The sequence below is a fragment of the Agelaius phoeniceus genome, chromosome 2, assembly GCF_051311805.1.
Source record: "Agelaius phoeniceus isolate bAgePho1 chromosome 2, bAgePho1.hap1, whole genome shotgun sequence".
NCBI lineage: Eukaryota > Metazoa > Chordata > Aves > Passeriformes > Icteridae > Agelaius > Agelaius phoeniceus.
The window spans coordinates 5,578,746-5,604,719 of record NC_135266.1 but is presented as its reverse complement, the minus strand read 5'-3'; the positions used below and the strand labels follow the sequence as shown (position 1 = coordinate 5,604,719).

The 25,974-nt window shown below is 43.1% G+C and overlaps 1 protein-coding gene across 5 annotated transcripts; it reads left to right on the top strand.

The window, feature by feature from the left end:
* The first annotated feature begins 6,603 nt into the window (after nt 1-6,603).
* On the top strand, nt 6,604-23,751 carry U2AF1 (U2 small nuclear RNA auxiliary factor 1). Of its 5 annotated transcripts, none has more exons than XM_054652842.2 (8): nt 6,604-6,754; nt 9,174-9,261; nt 13,023-13,089; nt 16,375-16,424; nt 17,007-17,105; nt 18,232-18,365; nt 19,004-19,096; nt 20,769-23,751. In XM_054652842.2, exons 1-8 carry the CDS (start codon nt 6,711-6,713, stop codon nt 20,905-20,907), a joined length of 714 nt encoding a protein of 237 aa, XP_054508817.1. In that variant the 5' UTR covers nt 6,604-6,710; the 3' UTR covers nt 20,908-23,751. The 5 variants fall into 5 exon arrangements, with proteins under 5 accessions (XP_054508817.1, XP_054508810.1, XP_054508860.1 ...); XM_054652835.2 differs by lacking the exon at nt 13,023-13,089 and adding an exon at nt 12,150-12,216; XM_054652875.2 differs by lacking the exons at nt 6,604-6,754; nt 9,174-9,261; nt 13,023-13,089 and adding exons at nt 9,473-9,529; nt 12,150-12,216.
* The last annotated feature ends 2,223 nt before the right edge of the window (nt 23,752-25,974 follow it).

The following is a 25,974-nucleotide window of genomic DNA, read 5'->3' as shown; positions in this document are numbered from 1 at the left end:
TTTTATTACTCTAATTATATTACTATTTTTATAACCATTTTATTACCATTAAACTTGTAAAATTTTAAAAACAAGTGACTGACATTTTTCACAATATATTTCAGGATAAGTCTGGCACAATCCCCTTTTTTGTGAATGTGGAGCTAAGAGCAGAGTTCAACTGCAGACAGCCAAGGGAACGTGCAGCAGGTTCTTGCCCCTCCTACAACAACTTTCTCTGATACCTCTGCTCTGGTTCTCTGGCAGAAACACCTGCTATTTTTAGATTTAATATTTGCTGATAAAAAAGCTCCACTGTGAGGGTACAGTCCCATGACAGGCTTGAGCTGAATACCTTGGCTGCAACAGAAAGGGAGAAGCCCTTTCTCTTCCTTCCTTCCTTCCTTCCTTCCTTCCTTCCTTCCTTCCTTCCTTCCTTCCTTCCTTCCTTCCTTCCTTCCTTCCTTCCTTCCTTCCTTCCTTCCTTCCGCCACTTCCTTCCTTCCTTCCGCCACTTCCTTCCGCCACTTCCTTCCGCCACTTCCTTCCGCCACTTCCTTCCTTCCTTCCGCCACTTCCTTCCGCCACTTCCTTCCGCCACTTCCTTCCGCCACTTCCTTCCTTCCGCCACTTCCTTCCTTCCGCCACTTCCTTCCGCCACTTCCTTCCGCCACTTCCTTCCTTCCGCCACTTCCTTCCTTACGCCACTTCCTTCCTTCCTTCCGCCACTTCCTTCCTTCCGCCACTTCCTTCCGCCACTTCCTTCCTCTTTTTCTTTCTCTCTCATTCTCTCTTTCTTTCTCTCCTTCTACCCCATCCTTCCTGATTTCCCTCTCTCCTCCTGCAGTGTGCTTCCCTCTGTGCAGTGCAGCTCCTTTTCCCCATCCTGATAAAATGCAAGATAAAATGATCCAGCTTATTGCCTTGGCCATTTGAGCCAGTTCAAGGCACTCACAATGTGGCCACATCTGTGGGAGATGGAACAAAACAACATCTGGGAGGGGAGGAGGGAACTCTGCCCCTCAAACCTGGGCTGAGCCCATGTGAGCCAAGGTCCTGCTGTACCAGGAAACCACAACCAAATGAAGACAGCCTGAAAGCAAACAAAATTATGGGATGGGCACAGCAGATCTGCAAGCTGCTTTCCTGTGTGCAGTGGGCTGACTGCTGGCCAAATGCCAGAGCACTCAGGAAAATTATGACCCTGACCCACTCTGACCCTTTTCCTTCCTCACCAAAAAACCAAGCTATTTCAAACTACCACACTGTGCAAAGAGCTTGTATGGGCTCAGGGGCACTGGACAAGTCATTGGAGGAGAACTGTAATAAGAGATTTCCATCAAATTCTCTCCTTTCACTGCCTTGGTGTCCTCTTGGTCCTCAAAGTACCAGAGGGCAGCAAGCAAGCCATACCTGGAGAATTCTTTAGAGTACTCAGAAAGGTCAAAAGACATCAGCTGCTCCCACAAATGCTTCATCCAAGCTGCCCAGGACAGCCCAGAGAGGGATTTCCCTCAAAGGAGCAGCTGGCTTTGCTTACGAGATGGACTTTGCTTGTTTTACAGTGAATCCTTTTGGCCCTTGGAGTGTGGAGGTGGATCAGGGACAGCCCTGGGCAACACTTCAGAAGGCTGGGAGAGGAGGTGTGAGGCAGGAGAGCCAGGATTACACTCACACTGAAAGCAGAAGGAAAGAGATTTTTCTTCTTTTCTTGGTGAATAGGGATGCCATCCCCTGTGGCCACAGCACAGTGATGCTGCCCAATTGCCCACATTTGGGGAAAGCACAGGGATCAGCACAGAGAGAGGCCAAGGGATGGGGCTCACCTTGAAAACACACCCACATGGCTTTAGAGCTCTCCTGCCCAGCTGGAATTGCTACAGTCTCTACTGACACCTTCTCTTCTGGGCCAGGCTAGCACATATCCTGAACAAAATTTGGAATTCCTGCCTAGCAAGGGGGCATGGGAGGGCAGAACAGGGAGAAAACAAGTGATTTGCACCCAGATAAGGAAAGTGTTAACAATGGGGTAAAAAAAAAATAAAAATAAAAATGAAGAAGTGGTTCTGGAGGAGCCAGAAGTGAAGCTGCAGCTGTGGGCACCAGATGTTACTTGTGCACTGAGTCATGAAGGAGAGGGGGCTACAAACACACCAGTGCTCACCACTGAGTGCAGAATATTCCCCTTTCTGTCCCCTCACCCTCACAGCCAGCTCAGAGGTCCTGCTGCTTCGTGTGTGAGCAAGGAGAGAGCATGTGCAGCCTGCTGAACCCTCCACCTGAGCCAAGGAGGCTATCCCCAAATTCTTACCCTCATTCTGCTCATCTCCTGCTCACCTTGATGCTAGGAAAATCACCTGCTCTCTCTGTCCCCTCTGTAAAGGGGGGAGGATGGCATTTTTGTCTGGCTTGTAAGGAGAGAGGGCTTTTTACAAACAGCATCTGCCCCAATGATGGCCTTGACCCCAGACTGCACAGCAGCTTGCTGGATGAGAGTTCTAATCACAGCAAATATTGCGTTGAACTTAAAAGCCCTGCAACTTTATTAATTTTCCTGGTTCACAATTGTAAAGCTCTCCCTAACAGATAATAAATCAGACAGTAAATCAGCAGTGCTCCTAATCAGGGGCTGGATCTCTAAAGCCTCTCCCAGGAAAAGCTTCCCTGAGACACACAAATCCCTCTGCAGTGTCTGCACTGCTGCCTCTCCAAGGCTCTGACTCAGCATCTCTCTCCTCTTCCCGGCCACTCATCCAAGCCCAGGGACTGCTCCTGGTGCCAGGCTGCTCCAGTGCAGCCCAGCCATAGCAGCAGAGCAGTGTCCTCAAAGCACAGACAGGGCCAGGGATGCCCCAGCCACAGCAGCAGAGCAGTGTCCTCACAGCACAGACAGGGCCAATGCAGCCCAGCCACAGCAGCAGAGCAGTGTCCTCACAGCACAGACAGGGCCAGTGCAGCCCAGCCACAGCAGCAGAGCAGTGTCCTCACAGCACAGGCAGGGCAGGGATGCCCAGCCACAGCAGCAGAGCAGTGTCCTCACAGCACAGACAGGGCCAGGGATAACCCAGCCACAGCAGCAGAGCAGTGTCCTCACAGCACAGACAGGCCCAGCCACGGCACCAGAGCAGTGTCCTCACAGCACAGACAGGGCCAATGCAGCCCAGCCACAGCAGCAGAGCAGTGTCCTCACAGTACAGACAGGCCCAGCCACAGCAGCAGAGCAGTGTCCTCACAGCACAGACAGGGCCAGTGCAGCCCAGCCATAGCAGCAGAGCAGTGTCCTCACAGCACAGACAGGGCCAGGGATAACCCAGCCACAGCAGCAGAGCAGTGTCCTCACAGCACAGACAGGGCCAGCCACAGCAGCAGAGCAGTGTCCTCACAGCACAGACAGGCCCAGCCACAGCAGCAGAGCAGTGTCCTCACAGCACAGACGGGGCCAGTGCAGCCCAGCCACAGCAGCAGAGCAGTGTCCTCACAGCACAGACAGGGCAGGGCTCCCTGGAGGCCTCAGACAGGCTCTGTCCCCCTGTGCTTGCTGCTACGGAATGGGAGAAGCCGTCTTCTTTTCCCCTCTCCTCTCCTCTCCTTGAAATTTTCTTTCCTTGAAATTTCCTTTCCTTGAAATTTCCTTTCCTTGAAATTTCCTTTCCTTTCCTTGAAATTTCCTTGACATTTCCTTTCCTTGAAATTTCCTTCCTTTCCTTGAAATTTCCTTCCTTTCCCTGAAATTTCCTTTCCTTTCCTTGAAATTTCCATTCCTTGAAATTTCCTTTCCTTTCCTTGAAATTTCCTTTCCTTTCCTTGAAATTTCCCTGAAATTTTCTTTCCTTGAAATTTCCTTTCCTTGAAATTTCCTTGAAATTCCCATTCCTTGAAATTTCCTTGAAATTTCTTTTCCTTGACATTTCCTTGAAATTTCCTTTCCTTGAAATTTCCTTTCCTTTCCTTGAAATTTCCTTGAAATTTCCTTGAAATTTCCATTCCCTGAAATTTCCTCTCCTCTCCTCTCCTCTCCTCTCCTCTCCTCTCCTCTCCTCTCCTCTCCTCTCCTCTCCTCTCCTCTCCTCTCCTCTCCTCTCCTCTCCTCTCCTCTCCTCTCCTCTCCTCTCCCCACCAGTGCTGCCCCAAGAGATGAAACAAAGCCACAGCCGGTCCTCCCCCAGACCCATGTGGAAGGTACAGCTCCAAAAACCCTCACCCTTCTCTGCTGGGCTGTGCAGCCTCTCCTGGGGGCTGCTAAAATTGAGGATATTGTCAAAGATCTGCTTATATAACCATGGTGATTAGTGAAGTATAGACATGCAAGGAGATTAGATGAGGCTCCCAGCTACAGCTCTGTTCTAATGTACACAGGCTGCCTTCTCAGATGATTTTTTGACATTACATCTTAAATTGGTTCTCTTTCCTCACAGCTGTGCCTTGTTCCAAGAGGTGTCAAGCAGAGTGCTGGCAAATTTGTTCAAAGGGCTTGGTGGGTGTGGGTCAGTAATTATCCCTGCATATGCACTGTTAGCAAAATCCTTTTAACCTGAGAAACCAAGTCCTGTGCACTGGCCAGGAACTCCAGGTACCTCTTTAGCACATAGTTCTGGGTTCTGGCAACAAGAAAGTGCTATTTTCCAGTGAATGCTTTAAGTACTTCATGTACTGACCCCCTGGATGAGCTTCTGTGTTTGTTTCCATCTTTTTTTTCTGTATCCAAGCACTGCTTTCTTTTGCTTCACAATTTTTTTTTTCTGCCTTTCCTCCTCTCCTAAAACCAGCTGCTTCCTTCCTCGTTTTTTCTCTCGGCCCTTTTATCTCCAAACCAGATCTGGGTGTCACCATTTTGTCCTGGGTTGATGACAGTGGGCCTTAAGGAGGCAGAGCAAAACAGAGGAGGGGTTGTGGCAGCATTTAACCCAACAGAGCTGAGCAATTTGGGGCAGGGAGTAACCCACAGTAAATCACTAACCTGAGATTTACAGATAGGTATAAAAAAAATGGAAATATGGAAAAAGACTGGCTGCTGTTACCATGCCAGGCAGAGATCCCTTCCCCTGACTCACACCAGCACACAACCCAGCGTGTTTCAAATATTGAAAACATGTCTTGATTCCCCAGGAAAAATGTATTTTGACATATTTCAGCTGAAGGCTTTAACAACAACATTGGAGCAAAGATCAGTGCAAGTTTGTTGGAAGGAGTAGGGAGCAGGTGAGCTTTACATGCCCAAAGAGCACAGAAAGAACACGGCAGGACATGAGAGCAGTGTCAGGCCCTGTCCTGAGACAGGGCACAGATCAAACCAGATCAGGAATTGCAGGAGGTGTCAGATTGGATGGGGCTTGGAGTGGGACCTGGGATAGTGGAAGGTGTCCATGCCCATGGCAGGGGCTTGGAACAAGATGATCTTTAAGGTCCCTTCCATCCCAAACCATTCCGTGATTCTGTAAATGGTCCAACTGGAGCTGTGAGCTCTATGGAGTGTATTTGTTACTGCAAAACATCTGAGATGAATTTTACTCATCTCACACTGAGTGCTCAGTCTCGTTTTCTCAATCAGCAGAACCAGTAAGTTTATTACTGGATGTGGTTTTCAGTGATGTAAATTACTGGACTCTTCCACATGCATTGCTGCTCCATCACAAAAATTTCAGTTCACTGGGTTCAGCCTTGCAGCTTCTGGCGCATAATTCCATAAAACCTCCCTGAGAAAAATGTGTATTTTATGACTGGCTTTTTGCAAATATTAAAACGAATATTAAATGTGTTGTGTTAGAAAGTTATGCTGTATTAATTTTCTTAAGTAGTGTGATAAATATAGTTTAGGTTATAACATAAAGTTAAAATAGAAACTATGTATGTGAGGTATTTTTTTTAAGAAAGGAATGAGGTACTCACACCAGATAGCAGCCACAGGACACCTAAATCTTTCAGAGAATTTATTGCTCTCTTATCAGAAGAAACAAATTTCTTCCCCCCTCGCTCAGCCCTGAAGATGCTGTAAGGATTCAGACGAAGAAGTTGACATGACCAGAGAGAATCCTGTGTTTGAATGGAATTTATGCATCATGTAGGAGGTGTATGAATATGCAACAGGCCGTTGTTTTTAAGGGTTAATCCTCTGTTAACGTGGGTCCTTTTTTTGGGCTTGTGCTGCTCAGAAAGGGGTACCCGGACTACCTGTAACTAGTGGTTTTTATTTTCTTATATTGTCCTAATCCAAATTGTCCAAATTATTATTGGTCTAACTATACTGCTATTTCAATAACCATGTTATTATCATTAAACTTTTAATGATTAAAAAAACCAAGTGATTAGCGTTTTTCACGCTCCCAAAACAACGATCAGAAAGAATTTCGTTCTACTCTGCTTTTAATCCAAAAACAAGGTTTTTTGGTTTTTTTTTGTTTGTTTGGTTTTTTTTTTATTTAAACCCCTTCAGAACGTGGGCAAACACAAACACGCTTTTGGAGCGAATCCCTTTATTCCAGCACTTTTGGAAGCCACGACCGCCGCTCAGCTCCGTCCCCTCAGCCGCTGCCGGGGGCGGGACTCGAACCTGCAGCCGAAGATTCCCCCAACGACCCCGCCCCGCCGCCCCTGCGCGCCTGCCGCGGCGCCCCCGCGTGTGGCGCGGACCCCGCCTCCTCTCCCCCCCTTCCCTCAGCGCAGCGTTTCCGGCGCGGTCGCTGTGACGCGGCGTCGGCGCCGGGGCGGTCCGGCGGGCGGGAGGGCGGTGGGAGATGGCGGAGTACCTGGCCTCCATCTTCGGCACCGAGAAGGACAAGTGAGTGGCCCCATTCCCCCGCTCCCCGCGCCGCTCCCGCGGCTGCGGCACCCCCGGGAGGGAGGGGGGAAGCTCGAGGGGAGGCCGGAGGCCCGTAGCGGGTTGCGCGGGGACGCGGCCTGTTCCGATCGCGGCGGTCAGCCCTGCTTCCCTTCTCCCTGCCCCTCCTTCCCTGCGGGGGGGACCCCCGGCCCGTTTCGCCCATTTCTTCCACTCTCGCCTCGGGGGCGCCGCCCGGCACCACGTCCCCCGCCTTTCCCATCCCGCTGGAACGCGGCGGGAAGAGGGAAGCGAGAGGCGGCCGCGCTCCCCGTTCCCCTCCCCCACACCCCCCCCCCCGCCATCGCCTCCCTCAGGCCCTTCCCCCCCCCCCCCCAACCCTTCCCAGGCGCGCGCGCGCCCGGCGGCGCGTGGGTCTCGCGCGTTCCCGCGCGCGCGCCCGGCGGCCCCGCCCACGCGCTCCCCCCTTCCCCCCCCAATCCTATCCCCCTCCCGGGCCGGGGCCGTTCTCGGGCACTCACTCCCCACCCCCCCACTTCTTCCTCCTCCTTCTCTTCCTCCTCTTCGTCCCCTCCCTTCCCCACCCCTCCCCTGGCCGCCATGAGGGTGTGCCGCGCCTCGTGGCGCGCTGCCGCCCTCGCCCGTCCTCCCTCCGCCCTCCCCCCTTCCCCCCGCGGCTGCGCCTTCCTGCCGGGGCCGCTGGGTGCCGGAGCTTCCCGCCGCCTCTTGCCAGAAAGCGCCACCTCCTCCTCCTCCTGTTCCCCTTTTGTTCGTGTCCCTGAGCCTCGCAGCAGCCTGAGAGCTCCCGCTCTGCTGCAAGGACAGCGACTGGTTATTTCTCCCCCCTCCCCAGGGTGCGGAGGATTTCCCCGACTGCTGCATCCTGATCCTACAGGCTTCTGCCTGCAGCCTTCCACGCGTCCGGGAACGCCTCTAGTTTCTCTGGTTGTTGGAAGCACACACACAAAACCCTCCTAACGAAAATTTGGTCACCATCGGCCTGACCAAACCGGCGTGTTTTTCCACTCGTAAAAATGAAAAGGGGGCATCGATGTGCTGCTGGACTAAATTACTCTTGTCAGCCCCTGGCCGTGGGGCTTCTGCTCTGCTCTGTAGCGCTGCCATTCCAGGAAAGCAGTGTCGGCAGCCTCTCTTTTGAGCTCTGTTACTGTAGCATCCTTTCACACAAAGGAGATACATAGGAATTTAATGCATTACAGTTTCAGAGTTTTAATCAGGCATGAAATTCCTGTGCAGCTCTTTTTTTCTGTTAAATAAAAAGCAAACGGAACCTTCCAGAAGGTGCTGAAGTTGGAGGCACTATTGGAAATTTTGTAGTTAGGTATTTCTTTTTGTTTCAGGTTAGAGTTCAGAAAAGACAGTAAGTATTTTATCATGCTAAGTGTTTGTTTTCAAAAACATAATGAAGAGTGAGCATGTTGCAATTTTACAGTAGAATGCTTTGCTAGAGATCAGATGTGCTTTAGTACTTTAATAATTCTCCCCTCCATGAATTGATGTTGGTTACACAGGATTGTGGAAAATAATTGGTGTTAATTATGGGAATAATAATTTTTCTTCCAGGAGAATTCTAATATTTCATTTACCCATATATAGCCCATCATAGTTTTCTTGCCCTTCAGAATTTTGCATTTCCCTGTCAAGGTAACTAAACTCCTTGTGGTTTTCTTTCATCATTCTGTGTGAATTACACCTTTTTGTGGGAGTTTCAGTAGCATTTCTAAACCCAGATCATTATCAAGGTGTCCTGAGGTGGATCATTCAAAAAAAGCTTGTGGTTTAAAAGAAAAAGCAGCTTACTCTTAAAATCATTCATTACATTCATGGAAATAGCTTAACTACATGGATTTATTTTGCTTATGTGTATTCTTTCTGTAACATGATTTTCTCTTCCCTGAATTATTTGGATACTGTGTTGGTAGGAGTCTGAGTTACCCTTAGAGTATGACTTAAACAGGTGGTTTATAAACGTGAGAGAGGTGCAACTGTGTCAGTTTTAAATCAGATTTTATTGCCTGGACCCGAGGCTGCATCAACTCAGCCACAGAGCTCCCAGTGTCAATTTCAGACCGTTTTTCTCGTTCCTTTCCATCCCATCACCCACTGAAACTGATGTAAAGACAAGAATGGAGAAGCAGAAGATAAAACAGAGATCACTTGAGTGTGGTGAATCATGGAACCACTTGGGGGGAAATTGGTCAGATACTGGCTGTAAATTAGGGGCAAAAGGAATGAATATGGACAGGTTTGTTGGAATGCTTTCCTGTACAGTTTTGATGTGGGTTATTCTCTGTGTTACTTATCCACATCAAGCTAAAGACATTTAGGGCATAGGCTTTTTTCAAATTACTGGTTTCTGTGCCAGTGTGTAACTACCTTATTCACTTTTTTCTTGCAGAGTCAACTGCTCATTTTATTTCAAAATTGGAGCTTGTCGCCATGGAGACAGATGTTCTCGGTTGCACAACAAACCAACATTTAGCCAGGTTTGTTTCCCCTTTTTTCTCTTTCTTGTGGAAATATACTCTGGCTTCTTTAAAACATAGATTCTCAGATACAAGTGAATAATTACCAAGCTCCAGATTAATTAGTTCAGTTTTAGCCCCAGTTTATCTGGGTCTTTGCTTTTTTTTTGGGGTGTTCCATTTACTTTTCCCAGCATTTCTAATTATCTCCTGTCACCCTTAATGGCTGCAGGAAGCGATGCTGTTGTAAGCTTGCCTGTAGTAGAGACCAACCAGTGCTAACTTTCAGGTGAGTGTGCCTTCTCAGTGGTGTTCAGGCACTTAAACCATCCCAGAGTTCTTAAATCACAGACAAAGGCAGCTCATTCCACCTGTCCCAAAGGTGGGAACTTCAATCTTTTATGCATATAGTAGAAGAAAACTAATTAATGGATAAAAGTGACTCATCTGTCATTACACTTGCTCTCTGACCCAGGCTCTTAAGTTTCAAGAGTGACTTGCATACTTCATTTGAATGTGGAAGAAATGGTTTATTGAAAACAACTTGCCTGGTTGCTGAGGGTGAATTGTCAATTGGCATGACAGATTGTTTAATCTTTGGCTCAGTTAATATTATTAAGAGACATGATGTGTGACTGCATGTCTGCCAGAAATAAAAATAAATTTGAAAAGGTGCAGGGAGTGACAGGGTTTTCATTATTGTTGTTATTATTACGAGCTGTACAATATTCACAAATTATATTCCTAGAGAAATGTATTTTTTCCCTCTTTCTATCAATGCTGATTGTCAAGGTACACAGATGAATTTCTTTGGGAATTTTGTACATGAGCAATAGTGCCTTTGAAAGTTACTGCATTTTTCAACTGCAGTTGTTTTAAAATTACAGAGAAACAGTTCACATAACAGCAGAACTTCTGCAAGTTCATTTAACACACATAACTTCTGCAAGTTCATTTAATACACATAACTTCTGCAAGTTCATTTAATACACATAACTTCTGCAAGTTTATTTAATCTGCTTAGGAGCAGAGTTGATGAGAAATGTTACAAAATGTGAGCTGGTGCTGGTTTGGGCAGAAATTAGGGAGGGGAGTACTATCCATGTGGCAGGTTCAGAGCTAGGATCATCAAGGTAAACTGTGAGTAGGCAGGGGGCCTTCTAGGGGAGAATGTCAAGGTTACTGGTAGATAGGGACTTCTGGTACTTAAACAACAAAAACACCTCTTTGCTTCTGGGATTTTAAAACTTTGTAATGCAGATATTGTATTTTAAATGAGTATTGTCCATTTTCAAAACTATCCCATGTTGCTGACCTACATGGAGCACAAGTTGAAGTGCAGTTGGTTAGAGACCTAAATTTAGGTCATTGACTAGGAAAAAATATTCCTAAAGCAGAGAGTTTCTATAGCAGTTGTCTTTTAAGTTAAAAAACCCCCAAAAACCTAACAAAACAAACTCCTCAACTCTTACTTTTTACCAATAGAAGTTTGTGTGCAATTACAGCTTTCTGTCAGAGCAGCCTTTAGCTTTGCTTTAGGCTCTGGGTAGCAGGGCCAGCTGCAGTGGGTCAGCAGGGCACCATCCCATTCAGCCAGGGATGTCTGGGACTGCACAGCCTCGTGCTGGCAGCTGTGCTGTGCCATCTCCCAGGGCCCTGGCACTGTGTTGGGTCTGCAGAAATCTTTATTTGTGTGCAGGTTGACAATCAGCTGTGATAGAAAATAGAACAGACTCCTGCTGATGGGGAAGTTACCAGCACAATGTTTTAACCTTGTGCAGCTCTTGCTGGTGCAGCTGCTTTACAGAAGAGCTGTGTTAGGAAAGGTCACACAATCCAGGGTGATCAAATTACCCCCAATCAGCAGAAACACCCTAACGAGATGCCTGATTCTGGCACTCTCCAGCTGTAGGCTAAAGCACAGGTAGTTTAAACCTGGGCCACGGAAGCACAAAGCTTTGGTTGGTATGGCTGGATCTGTAATAAAACACGTGTGTGATTTTAAATGTGATGGTACAGTTGTATTTTTTTTTTTTTACATGTTAAATGGGTAGTGTATGTAGGTGTGACATTGCTGGTCCTCTGACTTCTTTAAGCTCTGAATTCTTACTGTGACTAATAATTATAATGTCTAAGCTAAAGTTACTTGGGGATTGCCATTCATACTGACTAACATTGAGCTTGTATTTTAAGTAATCAAATCTCAATTTTTGAGCTGCTTACAGTGATATGGACGTTTGGAATTTTTTTGTAATATTAGTTTACTAACTTAAACATGGTTTGTTTTTTCAGACAACTTGATTTTAAGAAGAACGGTACAAATGTAAGGTTTCAAGTCTGCCTGGGCTAATTCTTCTAGTAAAAAGCAGAAGGGCTAAAAGGATATTGTCCTTATTTGAAGGATCGGAAACATGTGAACCTATGATGCTATTATATTATTTAAACAGAAATTCCACCAAGAAACCCCTGATGCACAAAACGAGATGTAGCAGTTGCCTAAAGGCCCTATGGTCTGGTGTAGTATTTTGGACACTGTGGCATTATGTATTACATGCTGTGCACGTAACACTTATTTTTTTCCCCCCTAGACTTGCAGTAGTGAATCTGGTCTCAAAAGTTTAGGCATCTCCAGAGTACCTCGTGTGACATTTTAGGTTACCGGGCCTCACACCTCCCATTTTGAGGCTAGCTGTTGAGACAAACGCAGCTCTTTCTTGGTGGTTAATTAAAACTGTTTTCATAATATGATGGTCTGGATGCAATTTTGGAAGATACTCTACAAATACAAAAGGAAGTCTTAAGGATAAAATATGACTTTTAGCTGTTTGCAAACAAGTTGTCTCTTTGCAATTGTCTATTATATGCACAGCAGCCAGTAGAATTCCCCTTTTTATTTTTTTTCCCCGCAGACCATCTTGATTCAAAACATCTATCGTAACCCCCAAAACAGTGCACAGACGGCTGACGGCTCACACTGTAAGTCCCACAGTTGGAGAAATTTTTTTAAAGAATGGTGTTAAAGAGCCCACTCCTAATTATGATAAAATAATGTTGGCTTCTGAGCTGCTGACATAAAGCTGTTGCAAACATGACAAGTGACGGAACTCTTCTTGCGCACAGATCAAGAATTTGTGGAATGTCTGCAATTCTGAGCGCAGAAAGGGCTGCACAAATTGGACTTGATGCAGATTCCCTTTTGTGCTGCAAAGTGAAAACTTGGTAACTTGGTATCACTGCATTCTTTTGAAAGGGTTAAACTGCAGACATTTCTCAAATTCTTGATTTAACACCAAAAAAGAAAAAAAAAATAGGTATATATGTACGGTAAGTCCCAAAACTGGGTTTTCTTTCATCTTAACTTTTTTAGGAAAATGGAGATTTCATGTTATGCTCTAATTATTGTGTTACTTCCTTTCCTGGGATTTTGCTACTAAGAAGCCATTCAGTAATACCAAATTAAAATTATTTTGCTTGTAACATGACTGCTGCATTTGGATACCACCTATTTTCAGAGCTGTCTGAAATCATGCAAAACCCCTCAATAGTAATATTGGTGAATGGAGTGAAATTAAGAATACAATAATGGAGTATCATGAGATCTCTATTACTTTACAGTGTTAGGTTGATATAGAAAGGTCACCAGCTAAGTACAAGTTCTCCTGCTTGGGAGAGAATAACCACCTCTCTTTCAGCACAGACTCGACTAAAGCGACCCTAAAGGAAACCAGTTTCTTGTTAAAATTATTTTCCATAATATAAAGTTGTTGCGTTTTGTATTTCAGACCATTGCCCTCTTGAACATTTACCGTAACCCTCAAAACTCTTCCCAGTCTGCTGACGGTTTGCGCTGTAAGTTCATACAAGTTCCTTCACTGGTTCCCTGGGCTTGATTGTCAGAGCTCAGTGTCGACTTAAACTGGTCTGCCATTTTAGTTTAACAGATCAAACTGACCACGTTTCGTTACATGTGTTCAAAACAAACACAAAAAAATACCAAAAAGCAGAAAAAAAATAAACCACCAATTTTTTTTGTCCCACAACCTTCCTCCCTGCTCCCAAAACTATGGGGCAATCTGAATACCAGCTGTTAAATCAAAAAAGGTTAAAATTGTACTTCCCCTGTGAAGCAGTGTTGGTTGCACTGCTTTCTTCCTGTCACCTCTCTCCCTGCCAGTTGCCTGCATCCTAGGAATGGTTTTCTGTATGTTTTGTGCTATCCATTAGGTTCCACTGTCGGAAAGAGCAGGGCAGTGACACACTGACTTCATTCAGAACAAATGTCCTGCTCTGTAAATGTTAAGAGAACTTGAACTGAAACTTTTCAGACTGCATGCATAAATTTGTCCTAGGTTAATGCAGCTTCCATTTAGGGAGTGCACTTTGGAAGAACACACCATGACTGACTAACCCCTTCTGGCAGCTGTCCTTTTTGGATGGGTGCATGCTTAAAATTCTTTCCATACTTTGAAAATTCAAATTCTGATGCCATTTGGCATATTTACCTAAGACAAAGATTTTTTTAAAGTACTTTTGAGGAGGGGAAGGCATTTGGGTATGGTCATGAAGTAATTTAATGACTCCTCCTGAAATACAAATGGGCATAAGCAAACACACCTCCTGTGAGACTGGCAGCAATTAATGCCCAGGATTGCTGATCGGCGATTAACTGATTTATCATTGTAATTAATATCATCGATATTAAAATAAGATTAAAAAAAAAAAGTTTTAGAACCAAAAAAGGGTCGGTGTTCTTTTCTAACTAATCTTTCTTGTTGAAGTGAGTATTTACTGTGTGGTAATAAAGCTTTGTTTGGCTATTCTTTTTTTTTTTTTTCACTGTTTGGTTTATAGACCAGTTCAGATTAGTTACCAGCATTTGATTAGAAGTGCTTTGTGAATTGGCCACTAACTTAAAAGTCAACGCTGTCTCTCTTGCTTCTAAAAGCAATAATGGCTCTATTATGTAATTTGTGTTTTTGTCACACAGTCAAGCTGGACGTGTAAATGAGCTGTGTCATTTTGTCTAGATGCTTGACCAGTTCCATTGGTTTGTAGGCTCTCTCCTTGCAGATGCTTAGTAGTTAATGCTGTTTCAGTAGACCAGAACATTTCTGGTTGGGTGTTTCCATGCTCTCCCTGAACTGTCAATGCGCTGGTAACTAATTTGCACAGAGTTACAGCAGTTTGGTCTGTGGAGCTGTTTAGATTTACAGCTGCAAGAGTCCTGCACAGATCCTCCAGTGTTGTAAATGCTGGTATCCAACTCTAGTTTGTTGTGACAAGCCAGTAGCTGTGTGCCAGAGCCTGACTGTACCTCCTGGGGTAGAGCTGGAGCTCTGCAAGCAGTAGGTTTGCTGAAACTCCTGGCTCCTTGGTTTTTGATATTTGTCCCTACTTAAGTATTGCATGTATTTTAAATGGATAACTTGGGTAGCTATTTAATGCCTTGTCATTGTTGCTTAACTGTCTTCCTTTCTATTGCCGTCGTAGAGGATTAACCTTAGTTTGGAACAGCAATAGTTTTCCTGAGTATTTTAATTAGTAATTGGGCTTCTCATGGTTCAGATACCATTAGCCCTGGAATATGGATGTTTGTAAAGCCTGTCATATGTATACTTCCCACTTTAGAAGGTCATTGAAGTAGTCATTAACTAACTGTTGCCTGTGATATCCTAATTTGACAAAAAAAACATTTTTAGCTTTTGTCCATCTGGTAAAAAGTAGTTATTCCCACTGAGGCTCCCAGAGCCCCTGTGATACCTTAAGAAACAAAACCAAAAAATCCTTAGGTGTTAGTAAGCTGTTATCAGTGATGTTGGCAGAACCTTGAGAATATAGTTAAGTATTAAACTGCCTAGAATTACTGGTTTAATGTTTGATATTCCTTAATTTGCTATAACCATGGGGGAGAAGAAATTTCTTAAAAGCAAACATGTCTCAAATGCAGAAACACTGTCAGCCTAAACTATAAACCAAATGCCCCTTACCCTCTTGTGGAGGTGAGCTGGCTGAAGAACAGGAACTGCAGTTCCAGAGAGTGTGGCTGGTTAATATTAGAGCCTTTGAAGAAAAGCATAAAGTTTGTACAAGTGGTAATACTAGCCAAAATTTTTTTCATACCAGCCTGAAAATGAATAAACTCAGCTTTATTGGCTCAGTTTCTTGTCTTTCACATTCTGTTAACTAAACCAGTCTGGTTTGTAGTTTTAAACACTAGCATATTTTTCTAGTATAAAATGCAGGGTTTGTTGTAAAACTGCTCCGCTTGACCTTAATAAACCACTTAACTGCTGAAGAGCTAATCTAATGGCTTTAATGTGTACAGCTTGTTTAAACTGCTGTAGACTGGAAGAAATAAATGAAACTGACTTTTATACATTTAATGCTTTGAAAAAGAAGCCACACTTATGTTGGGTTTTGTAGCAGCAGGCAAGCAGCACTCGTTTTTAAAGTCCAGCTTGTAGCATGAAAATAATCTTAACTTGAATATAAGGCTGGCTTGTCTTGCACTGAAAGATGTTCTGCAGGACTACAGAAAAATGAAGTGACACTCAAACTAAAACTAGAAAATGGCTCTCTGTTGCAAAGCATTGAGGGCACTGAGAAAAGTGTGTCATTTCAATGACTATTTTCAGCAAATTAAAAAATAATTCTGGGCTATTTTACATTGTGATCTCTCAAATTCAAGTGGATATGCTGGAGAAGTAGGCATAAATTTCTGCCTTTAGGAAGAGGAATACTAAATTTTAGTAATATTTTAAGGTATGGAATTGTAACAAAGCACTTGCCTTCTGTTTAGGTAAAATTGTTGGTAGTTAGAGAGTGGGACTATACATTAAATTTTAAGTGATATTTCACAGTAATTCTTTTCCCCTTTAAATTTGTGGCATACAACTTTGGCTCTGATTAAAACTTGCTTTGGTTTGATCATACCAATGTAATATTTTGACAGATGCTTTGGGGACTCAAAGCTCTTCACACATCCTTATTTTGCAATATTCCTGTTAGTTAGCTCCATGCTATATGGTGTCTCTCATGCTCCAGATGGCCTCTCTAGATTGTTTTGTAGTTTGATCAAAATCTCCCCTTCCTTATTGGCAGGCTCTAATCAGTGTGACTCTTTGACTTTTGCAGGTGCTGTGAGCGATGTTGAGATGCAGGAACATTATGATGAGTTCTTTGAGGTATGTAAAGCTGCATTACAATATCCTTGGATTTGTCACCACAGATAAGTTAAATGGATGTAGTGGACAGCACAATTGGACAGATTCAGGGAAAAACCACTTATTTCCTTGGGTGTATAAAACATACAACTTTGTATTAAATATCTCCTGGTATAACCATTGGTTAGTTTGACCTTAATTTGACTGCTTGAAATAGTCTTTGTTTAACATCAGCAGCCTAAGTGACATAGCATTTTGATTGTATAATCTCCTTTTGTATAAATTTTAAATATTCTTAATTATTTGTATAAGAACAAAGTACCTGAAGCTAGCATCAGAGTTTCTGTGTTGTGCTTTTAGTGCATCCTGTGTATTCTGTAAATGCTGTGTGTGTTTTCCATAGGTTTTTCTTTAGTATCTTGGTAGTGCTGTGCTTATAGATGGCCAAGGAAGTATCATTTTAAACCCCCCCCCAAAAAAAAATCAACTGATCTTGCTTTTTTCCAAGGAAGGTCTTTTTTATATTTACTTAGAGGTAGATGCAATATTTCTGTACTTACAAGTAATGTGCTGCAAACTTGTGCTGGGTTGCTTTGTGCTTAGGAGGTCTTCACAGAAATGGAGGAGAAATACGGTGAAGTTGAGGAGATGAACGTGTGTGATAACCTTGGAGATCACCTAGTTGGAAATGTATACGTCAAGGTAGGATGAAGAGATGTTCCTGCAGGCAGGAAGGGTGGTGTTTATTCATTTAGAATTCTAAAAGCCACTGTGTGATTGTAGATTTCATTTTGCTCTTCAGGAAAACTCTTCAGTACATAAGGTACTCTCCAACGTCACAATTTAGAGTAAAAATGTTAAAGGAATCCAAAAGAAATTTTAATGAATTTTGAGAAGCTTTCTTGATAGTCAAAATCCATTTAATTTTCAGAAATACAAACTTTTTTTTTTCTTTTTCATAGTTATAAACAGTCACCACTACCAGACTGTTTAGTTTGGCAGGGTTAGTTTGGGTTAGCTTGGCATCATGCTGCCCTTTAAGCACATCAGTGAGAGGTTTTGCCACAGGTGCATTAATTTTCTAATTTCCCAGTTAAATCCAATATCTATGACCAAGTTAGATTTGGCAGTAGCTGTGTGGTTCAAGGTGCAAACTGGAGCACTTAAGTTTAACTTTAAAAAGTCATTGGTATCTCTTGAATAACGAGTACAAAATTGTCACCTGCAGAAATTTTACTGTGTGTTCACAGTGTGGGGGAGGTGTGAGAGAGTTCTTTGGCTGTACTTTTCCTCATCTGGAAAGTATTTTCACACCTGAAATTCTTCACTGTGTAGGTCATAATCAGAAAAAAAAAAAAGTTGTTTTAAAAAATTAGCTGTGAAAAAACATTTCAAATTTAAATTTTACAGTCATCGTAAAGCAGGATCTTGATTTTTGTTAATTTTCATTTAAATGAATATGAGCTCCAGTTTTTATATAAATTCCTCTTAAATGTTTGAAAAAATGCATTACATCGGGACTATGGCGCTCCAGAAACTATTTATAAGCATTCTCTTGGTTTAAAGCTGTTCTAAGAAAACACAGAATCTTGTATTGACTAACTTTCCCACTTGAGAGACCAAACAGAGCATAATGAAGAGGAAAATCAATCATTTGATTAGCCCTTGAGTCCCAGCTAATGAAAAGCTTTGATGGACTGTCCAGGAAATCTGAAGTAGCTTCTAATTTCCTTACTAGAACCTTGAGCCTCAGCTATCACACAGCTGATGTGATTGGAATCTTTCATCTCCTCCTGGTGCTTCTCTGAAAAGCTGACTTTGCTTTCAGTTCCGCCGTGAGGAAGATGCCGAGAAGGCCGTGATCGACCTGAACAATCGCTGGTTCAACGGGCAGCCCATCCATGCCGAGCTCTCCCCTGTGACTGACTTCAGAGAGGCCTGCTGCCGTCAATATGAGATGGGGTAAATAAAGCAGGGCCTTCCTCCTGCCTTGGACAGCTGGGAGGGTGCTGGGTGTTCATTTCATGGAGCTGAGTGCAGGAAGAAAACCACTGCAGGTACCAGTAATGTGGAGGGCTGCGGTGTTTGTGGGGGTCCCCAGGACGAGGTGAGAGATGAGAATCTGACTCCAAATTCTCAGAAGGCTGATTTATTATTTTATGATCTATATTAAGAGAATGCCATTGTAAAAGAGAAAGGATGCATCAGAAGGCTTAACAAGAATGAATAATAAAAACTCGTGACTGACTCAGAGAGTCCGACATAGCTGACCGTGATTGGCCATTAATTAAAAACAATTCACATGTTTGTATAAACAATCTCCAGACCACATTCCAGAGCAGCAAAACATGGAGAAGGTGAGGCTTCTCAGCTTCCCAGGAGAAGAAATCCTGGCGAAGGGATTTTTCAGAAAATATCACGGTGACAGAGGACCTGCAGTGAACCTCTTGACTTCTGCCATCTTTTGGGGATTTTCTCCTAGAAGTATGACAGTGTCTAGGTCACTAGTAATTTACTGTATTTAATATCAGAAGTGTTGAGGTCTTAGCAGATAGTGCAGAGCTGGGAATTGTAACTGTGCCTCTTGAATTCTGTTTCAGAGAGTGTACACGAGGAGGTTTCTGCAACTTTATGCATTTGAAGCCCATTTCTCGAGAGTTAAGGCGCGAGTTGTACGGGCGGCGTCGTAAAAAGTAAGTTTGTTTTTAAACACTACTAAGTAATTTAAGGATCAATTGCTGAAAAATCTGAAGGCAAATCTTTAAGCTTGTGCCAAGTCCTCTTGTTTTTTCTGACACATTTCTAGCACATGCCAAAGGGCGTCAAGTCAAGCTGGCAAGTGGCCAGTTTCCAACAAAAGAGTAGGGCTCTAAAAACATGGTGCTTCTTGCTCTGCAATGCTATGGATTCTGAAGGTTGGTGCTGAAGGCAGGGTTCAAGGAGAAGAAGACTCACTGAGTTACTGAGGACATAGGCCCTACCTGTTCAGGTACAGATGGACATCACTTGGTAGAAGTTGCTTTATGCTTCTTCTATTTTCTTCTACATGTCTTTGCTCTGGCCTTTGTTAGATGCAGGCTACTTGGCCAGTGGGCATTTTTGGTAGCAGATTGGCAGCTTTCAGCATTATGTGCAGTCAAGCGTATCTATAGATTATACTAAGGACCCATCCTTATTTGCTTTTAACTGTTAATGGTGAAATATTGTAGCCTGTATTCATTTCTTACTGTTAATACCAGCCAGTCACTGTATGGAGCTCACTCTTAGCTTCACAGTGTGTCCCTTGATAGGAATTCCCAGTAGGAGAAAGGAGAAATAATTTCAGTTAATGGTGAAAAAAAAATTGATAAAGACATTTCATTATATATTAAATTATTCATTTAGTGAGGTACCTTGCAGAAAGGCTTTTACCACTGCTGTTACTGTGATGGTTCACTTGGAACTGGATTCAATCTGGTTGCATTTAAGACCTTGCTATTTAGAATAGGCATATAAAATCTTTGATCATGCTTTTATATAGAGGATGATTTTTGTAGATTTCTGTCAATCATACGAGGAGCCTGGGATTGTGAATGTGTTTTTCCTGTAAACATCTCTAATTAGCAGTGTTTCAGAATCTGTGAGGATGAATTTAACTTTGAAAAACATAGATTGTGTTGCTTTGCCACATGTATTTGTGGCTAAGTCATTTTTTCATGTATTTGAATGCTTTATGAAAAAGACCCAAGTGTGTTTTTATATTAACCTTTTGATCACTGTTACAAATCTGGAACTCCCAGGTTCAGTAATGCTGATTGGTAGTGGCTGTGATAGCAGAATGTTCTGGGTGGTTGTAGCTCCCTTCCTGAATTTATCAACCTAAGAGGCAGGGAAGATAATTTGCCAGTGCTTGTGTCCTGGAGAGGTAGAAATCACATAGAGGGAGCAGCAACAGAGAACTGGATTTTAATTGCTACTTAATGCAATTGATTTAATACAAGAGGACTTAGAAGCAGCTGTAGGCTTTTGGTTTCTGTTGCTAAGAGCTATTCCTGTCTGCCAAAGCAGGTGTCCCCTTCTCCTGCTTTAAATAACAGCAGTGTAAGCGTGCCTCTCCTTAGGGTTTGCACATCCATTGTAAGAGGTGACTGCAGGGAGCAGCCAGTTCTTGTACCTGTTTGTGCTGGCTCCCCAGCATGAAATTTGGGCACTTTGTAAATACATTGTGCTTTGCAGCCCTAGTGCCAATTAACCAATCCTTCTAATGACACGCTGCCTTTCTTCTCCCTCATCACTCCCATTCTTAATTCCATGTTCCACTGTGTGGTACTGCAAGTAAACCACTGCCTGGGCCGAAACAATAAAATGTCCAAACTCTCTTTGAAGGCATCGATCCAGGTCGAGGTCCCGTGAGCGCCGGTCTCGATCCAGAGATCGCGGCCGTGGCGGCGGCGGAGGAGGAGGCGGCGGCCGCGAGCGTGACAGGAGGCGGTCAAGGGATCGCGAACGATCCGGTCGATTCTGAGCCATGCCATTTTTACTGTATGTCTGCTAGAAAGTGTTGTAGTTTGACCAAACAAGTTCATAATGACATTTTTTTTAAAGATGGGCTTCTGAATAAAAAATTTGTAGTGATACAGTATTCTTTGTGTAACTTGTTTCTTGTGGGGGGAGTCTTTTTAACTGTCATTCCTTTATCTTGACAAATACCTGGATAAGTCTGCCTGAGGGAAAGGTGGTAAATGTATTGGAGGAGCGCCAGTTCTGGTTTGGGTTTTTTTTTTAATTTTATTCGGGTATCATTTGAACTGTTGATGAAAATGTGTGTGTATATAATATAAAATATTATATACATAGTAAAAATAATATACTGCTTAAGAAACAGTTACTCACATAAGTTTCCCTTTTCTGCTATGCTGTCTGCTTATTTAGGTTAGTTTAGGCACATTTAAGAGGAAGGCTGTGCGAAATGCATTTATTTACTGAGTAGAAGCGCTTAGTTACAAAAATGTATGTTTGTTTGTTACCAGAAGTCTGTGCTCTGTCTATCCATGTGACTGTGGCATTTACAATAAATCCAATTTCTTGGTGTAAAATCTAAAGCCTATTTTCTAAGCACTCTGGAGTAGTTGAATTGCTACTCCTGGCTGCCTATTTTCTAAGCACTCTGGCGTAGTTGAGTGGCTGCTCCTGGCTGTGCCAGAGTTCATAGTTCAGGTTTTTATAATTCTTGACTAAACTCCTTTCTTTAGCTGGAAAGAAAGTTGCCTAGTGCAGTGTGGAAAAAGATAATATTTTTATTGCAATTATTCATAATAGGCAGGTGAGGGTTTTGTGGAAAAAACCCACCAAAATTATGCTCCATGCAACATAATAGAGAAGTGCTGTTGAAGGAAATGCAAGGTCCTGAATGCAAGGATCAAAGTCCTTAACAGACATTTTTTTCTAATCTATGCTCTCTCACCTGTCATTTAATAAAAAGCATTTTGTTAGCATTCAAGATCATAGAAAACTAATTGGATGCTAGTGGAAAATAAATCTTAATTTCCACCTTTCTGATGGTCTGCAGTGTGATGGAAGCTAATGGACAGATGGCAGTTCCTTCACAAATACTTTTTTTTTAATTTTTTTCTCGAATTGCTCAATCACTGAACATTGTAGGTTGTGTCCCAAAGCATTAAAGCTCCAGTGGAAATGTTGGCATTCTGAGAGACAGCTTGTACAATGGTTGACTTGCAGTTTCACCTCATTCATGTCTGCTTTTATTCAAAGTGTAATGTAGCAAGAAGTTTTGGTCATTGACCATATTTCTGCAAAATAGAACTGTGTGTACACAAAACTACGCAATAAAACACAGCTTTCCAGTGGGGGAGAGAATTTGCTAGAGCTTCCTTAGTTTTGAGCCAGATAACTTGCTAAATGATAAATCTCCTTGGTGATTCTTTTTTAAAAAATGGAAATAGGATATGGATGCGTCACATAGTCAGATGATTAACAAACCAGCTTCCTTCTGCCTCTTAAGTATAAAACCATTTTTCTCAGTGGAACTTTGAAAACAAATAGTATCAAAAAATGAGCTTTTCTAAATTAATCTGCTTTGCTTCTTAAACTAACTTCTTGTATCAGTTCAGTTTGAATTTTTTTTGTTCCCACTGGATGGTTTGGCTAACCAGACTTTGGAACTTGGTGTGCCAGGACCCTTTTAGAAGAAATATCACTCAAGCAGTGAAGCCCATCTCCACATGATGTTCTGTTGTAAGTACGTAAATCAAATAATGCTTTACTGGAAGAAATTGAGCAGTGCCTGGCATTAAATGAGTGAGATGAAATGTATTTCTGCTGGGCATTAGGAATTTCACATTGATAATTTAGTTCTTAGAGCTTACAGGATATTAATCCAGTTTCATATTTCTCTTAAGTGAGATTCAGGATTATTGGTGAACTAACTTAAATCTCAAGCTACAAAAGGTGAGGATAGTTTTTGGTTTTTCAACAGTATCTAATACAATGTGGATAGTATTTAAAAGGTTTAAGATTTGCTCTATAAAGCTAGTTTAAAAGTTAGTTGTTCTATAAAGTTAGTTTAAAACAAGTACAGATGTGTCCCTGTAATGGCTTTAATCAGTTTATCTAAATCCTGTTTCACTGCAGGTATATTTTTACATTAATAGATAGTGGAAGGTGGATTTTTCTGTCTCCCCTAACACAATTTTACTGAAGAAAGCATTCTAGAATTCTACCAAATGTATAATTTTGTGATCTGATTGCAAAGCTGCCCAGAAATTCCCCAAGTAACTGGAATATGTTGGAATGGGCACTGAACAGCAGTGGATTTTACTGGTTACTCTAATGTGTGCCTAGTAACAGCATTCAGCATATGAACTAAAGCTCATGACCTATCTTATTAGGTTCTCCTTTTGAGACTGTGCTACCAGTAAAATTCATCAAATTTGAAATGTAAAATGCACCAATTTGGTTAAACATGTACACCTGACAGACCCAAGTGTTCATTCACCAATACAAACCAAGTGGAAATCCTACCTCCCCCTCCTCTTGTTGCCCACAATGTCTTTAAGATTTGGTTTTTCCCCCCCTCCTCCCCAAGGTTCTTACTTCTCAAATATTTCGTTGTTGACTCTTCTGTTAAACAGTGGATCTTAATTTATGGAATTCCTTTACCTCAAATAAGTGACAGCATACAGGATTTTCTGAAGTCTGAGTCAATTAGGTTGAAACTGTTAATCCCAAGTGGCTTTGTATTTGGCTCTTATTCTGTGAAAATGCTGCTTGTCCATGAATATGATGTATGTTGAGACTGTAAAACCAAATGGAGAAAACTTGTTCAAAATAAAGCCTTTTTTTATAAGAATCTGACAAAAATTATCCCTTTCCTTTAGATTGGATGCCGCTCTCTAATTATCTAGTGAGGACATAGACTAAAGTTTCAAATTCTTGTATCTTAAGCTATTTTTTTGAGCAATTCTTTGCCTTCTGTTTTTCAGAGGCTGGTAACCCCAGCCTCTCCATATTTACATGATCAAGTTGGATTTTAGGAGTGCAGCTTGGGGTTAGGAGTTGGGGAGGGTTGGTCTGGGTTCTTTGAGTTGACAAAGCTTTTGGTTAGGCTGTTAAGGTTAGGAAGAACCTGCAAATTTCTGTTGTGGTGGTCTGCAGAGGACAAGGAAGGTCATTTTTACAGAAGGAAAGTGTTCAATGAAAAATTAGGTAATCAAAGGGGGGGTCATGGCATTTTAAAGATGATTCCTCCTGGAATTTTGGGTGTTAATGATTGTTAACATCAGCACTTTAAACTGCATCTGTTGTCTTTAACACATTAGAAGTGAAACTGCTTTCATGGCAGCTGTGGGTAAATAATTTCATTCTCCAGATACTGCTGTACTGAAGATTCCCTGAAAACAGTCCTGGTCAGGAAAAGTTCCAGCTGAAAAGCAGGGCTGGGTTGGTGTTTTCTTTTTAGCTGATAAGGAAGTGTAATGGCTGAGTGGCAAGGTTGTCAGGAGAGAATATTTGTAGCTGCATTTATCACTTACTGCAAGGCTGGAGCTGAGCTGTGTTACTGTACAGTCTTACCCTGGAGCAAATGGATTTCAATTTAAAAAAAACCCACAAAATTACATCCAGATGTCTGTAGGAAAAAATTATTGTGTCTTCACATTGAATTGATACCTGGTGCTTTCTAAAGCCATCCACAAGTATTTCAGAATTCATCCAATTAACTGGGTTTTTATGAAGCATAGAATAATTTGAGTTGGAAGGGACCTTAATGACCATCGTGTTCCACCCCCCCTGCCATGGGCAGGGACACTTTCCACCAGACCAGGTTGCTCAGAGCCCCTTCCAGCCTGGTCCTGAACACAGGGGAAGGGAGTGCACAACTTTTCTGGGCAACCCGTGTGGCACTGTCAGTGGTGAGAGTGTCTCCAAATTGCTCTTATATTTTGTGATTTTCATTGTGTTAAATGCACTTGTATGAAAAATTCAGCAAATCTCCTTAGCTACGTAGACAGTCCCTCCTTGTCAGCAATGTGCTCATCAGCCAAAATCTTCTGATCCTGTTAACCTTTCACGTTTCATTTTTTTACAAAACCATCACCTTAGCAAGAAGAGCCACGAGCAAGAGGCCAGCACAGTCCCACTCTGCAGTCCTTTGGCTCTTCAGCAGCAGACCTGCTTTAGCAGGTCCCTGTTTCCCTGCTGATGGTTCCTGCCAGGAGTGGAGTCAATTCAATGGATCTCAAGTTTCAGCTGTAGATGGGATGTGTGGGATCGGGTGGAACGGTGGCAGCCAAGAGCCCAGGGCAGCTGCCAGCGGCCTGGCTCGGGTAGCAGCGGCTCGTTTGAGGTATCAAAGGCTGGAGGGGGCAGGGTGCACTTATCTCTGATTATCTCTGACTGTTCAGGTGCAAGCGCCGACTTCTTGGTGCTCTGCTAAGCATCGAGCCCGGTGCATTTGCATAATTTGTGTTGTTGGGTGTTTGCTTTCCAAGATTGTTTTTACAGGACAGCTGATGAAGGGGTGGGGATGTGAGTGAGGGGTGGGCAGCAGCTTGTGTGTGTGGCTGCCCCTTTGATCCAAGTGCCTTAACAGCATTCTTGGAGCTGTTTTCCCTAGGAAGAGATAATTACTGTGATCCAGGTGTTCCTACGGGACAAACCCGTGTGTAATGACAAAGGTCTGCAGAATATTGTTTTCCCAAGCACTGTAGGGCTCTTCTAGCTCTGCACTTCCATGACTGCACGTGTAGTTAAGTCTGGAGGAAAAAAAAGTAGTTTCTGTTCTGATTGAGCAGCCAGGCAAAGTGGGGAGAAAGGCAGCAGGGAGCAATGGAGTCTCCCTGCCTCCTTGTTTTTCAGGGAAAAGCCTTTAGTTTGCCAGGCTGAGCCCTGCTGTGCTTTTGCCAGCACCTGGCTTCATTTCAAGTCTTGCTACCTATTCAGCTGAATATTGGATGTGTTTCAGATCCTTCTCACTGTCTTCCTGGAGCTGTCTGGGATTCTGGCCAGGCACAGGGAGGCAGGAAGGGAGCTGCTCCCACTGCAGGCTCTGCACCAGCCTGCTCCCGGGCCTGGG

What these genes read in the sequence shown, in the direction of transcription:
- U2AF1 (XM_054652842.2), top strand. Translation starts at nt 6,711, where the DNA reads ATGGCGGAGTACCTGGCCTCCATCTTCGGCACCGAGAAGGACAA. An exon ending in GTCTGCTGACGGTTTGCGCT is followed by an intron (nt 13,090 to 16,374) that starts GTAAGTTCATAC and finishes TGACTTTTGCAG; the next exon opens with GTGCTGTGAGCGATGTTGAG. An exon ending in TTGGAAATGTATACGTCAAG is followed by an intron (nt 17,106 to 18,231) that starts GTAGGATGAAGA and finishes CTTTGCTTTCAG; the next exon opens with TTCCGCCGTGAGGAAGATGC.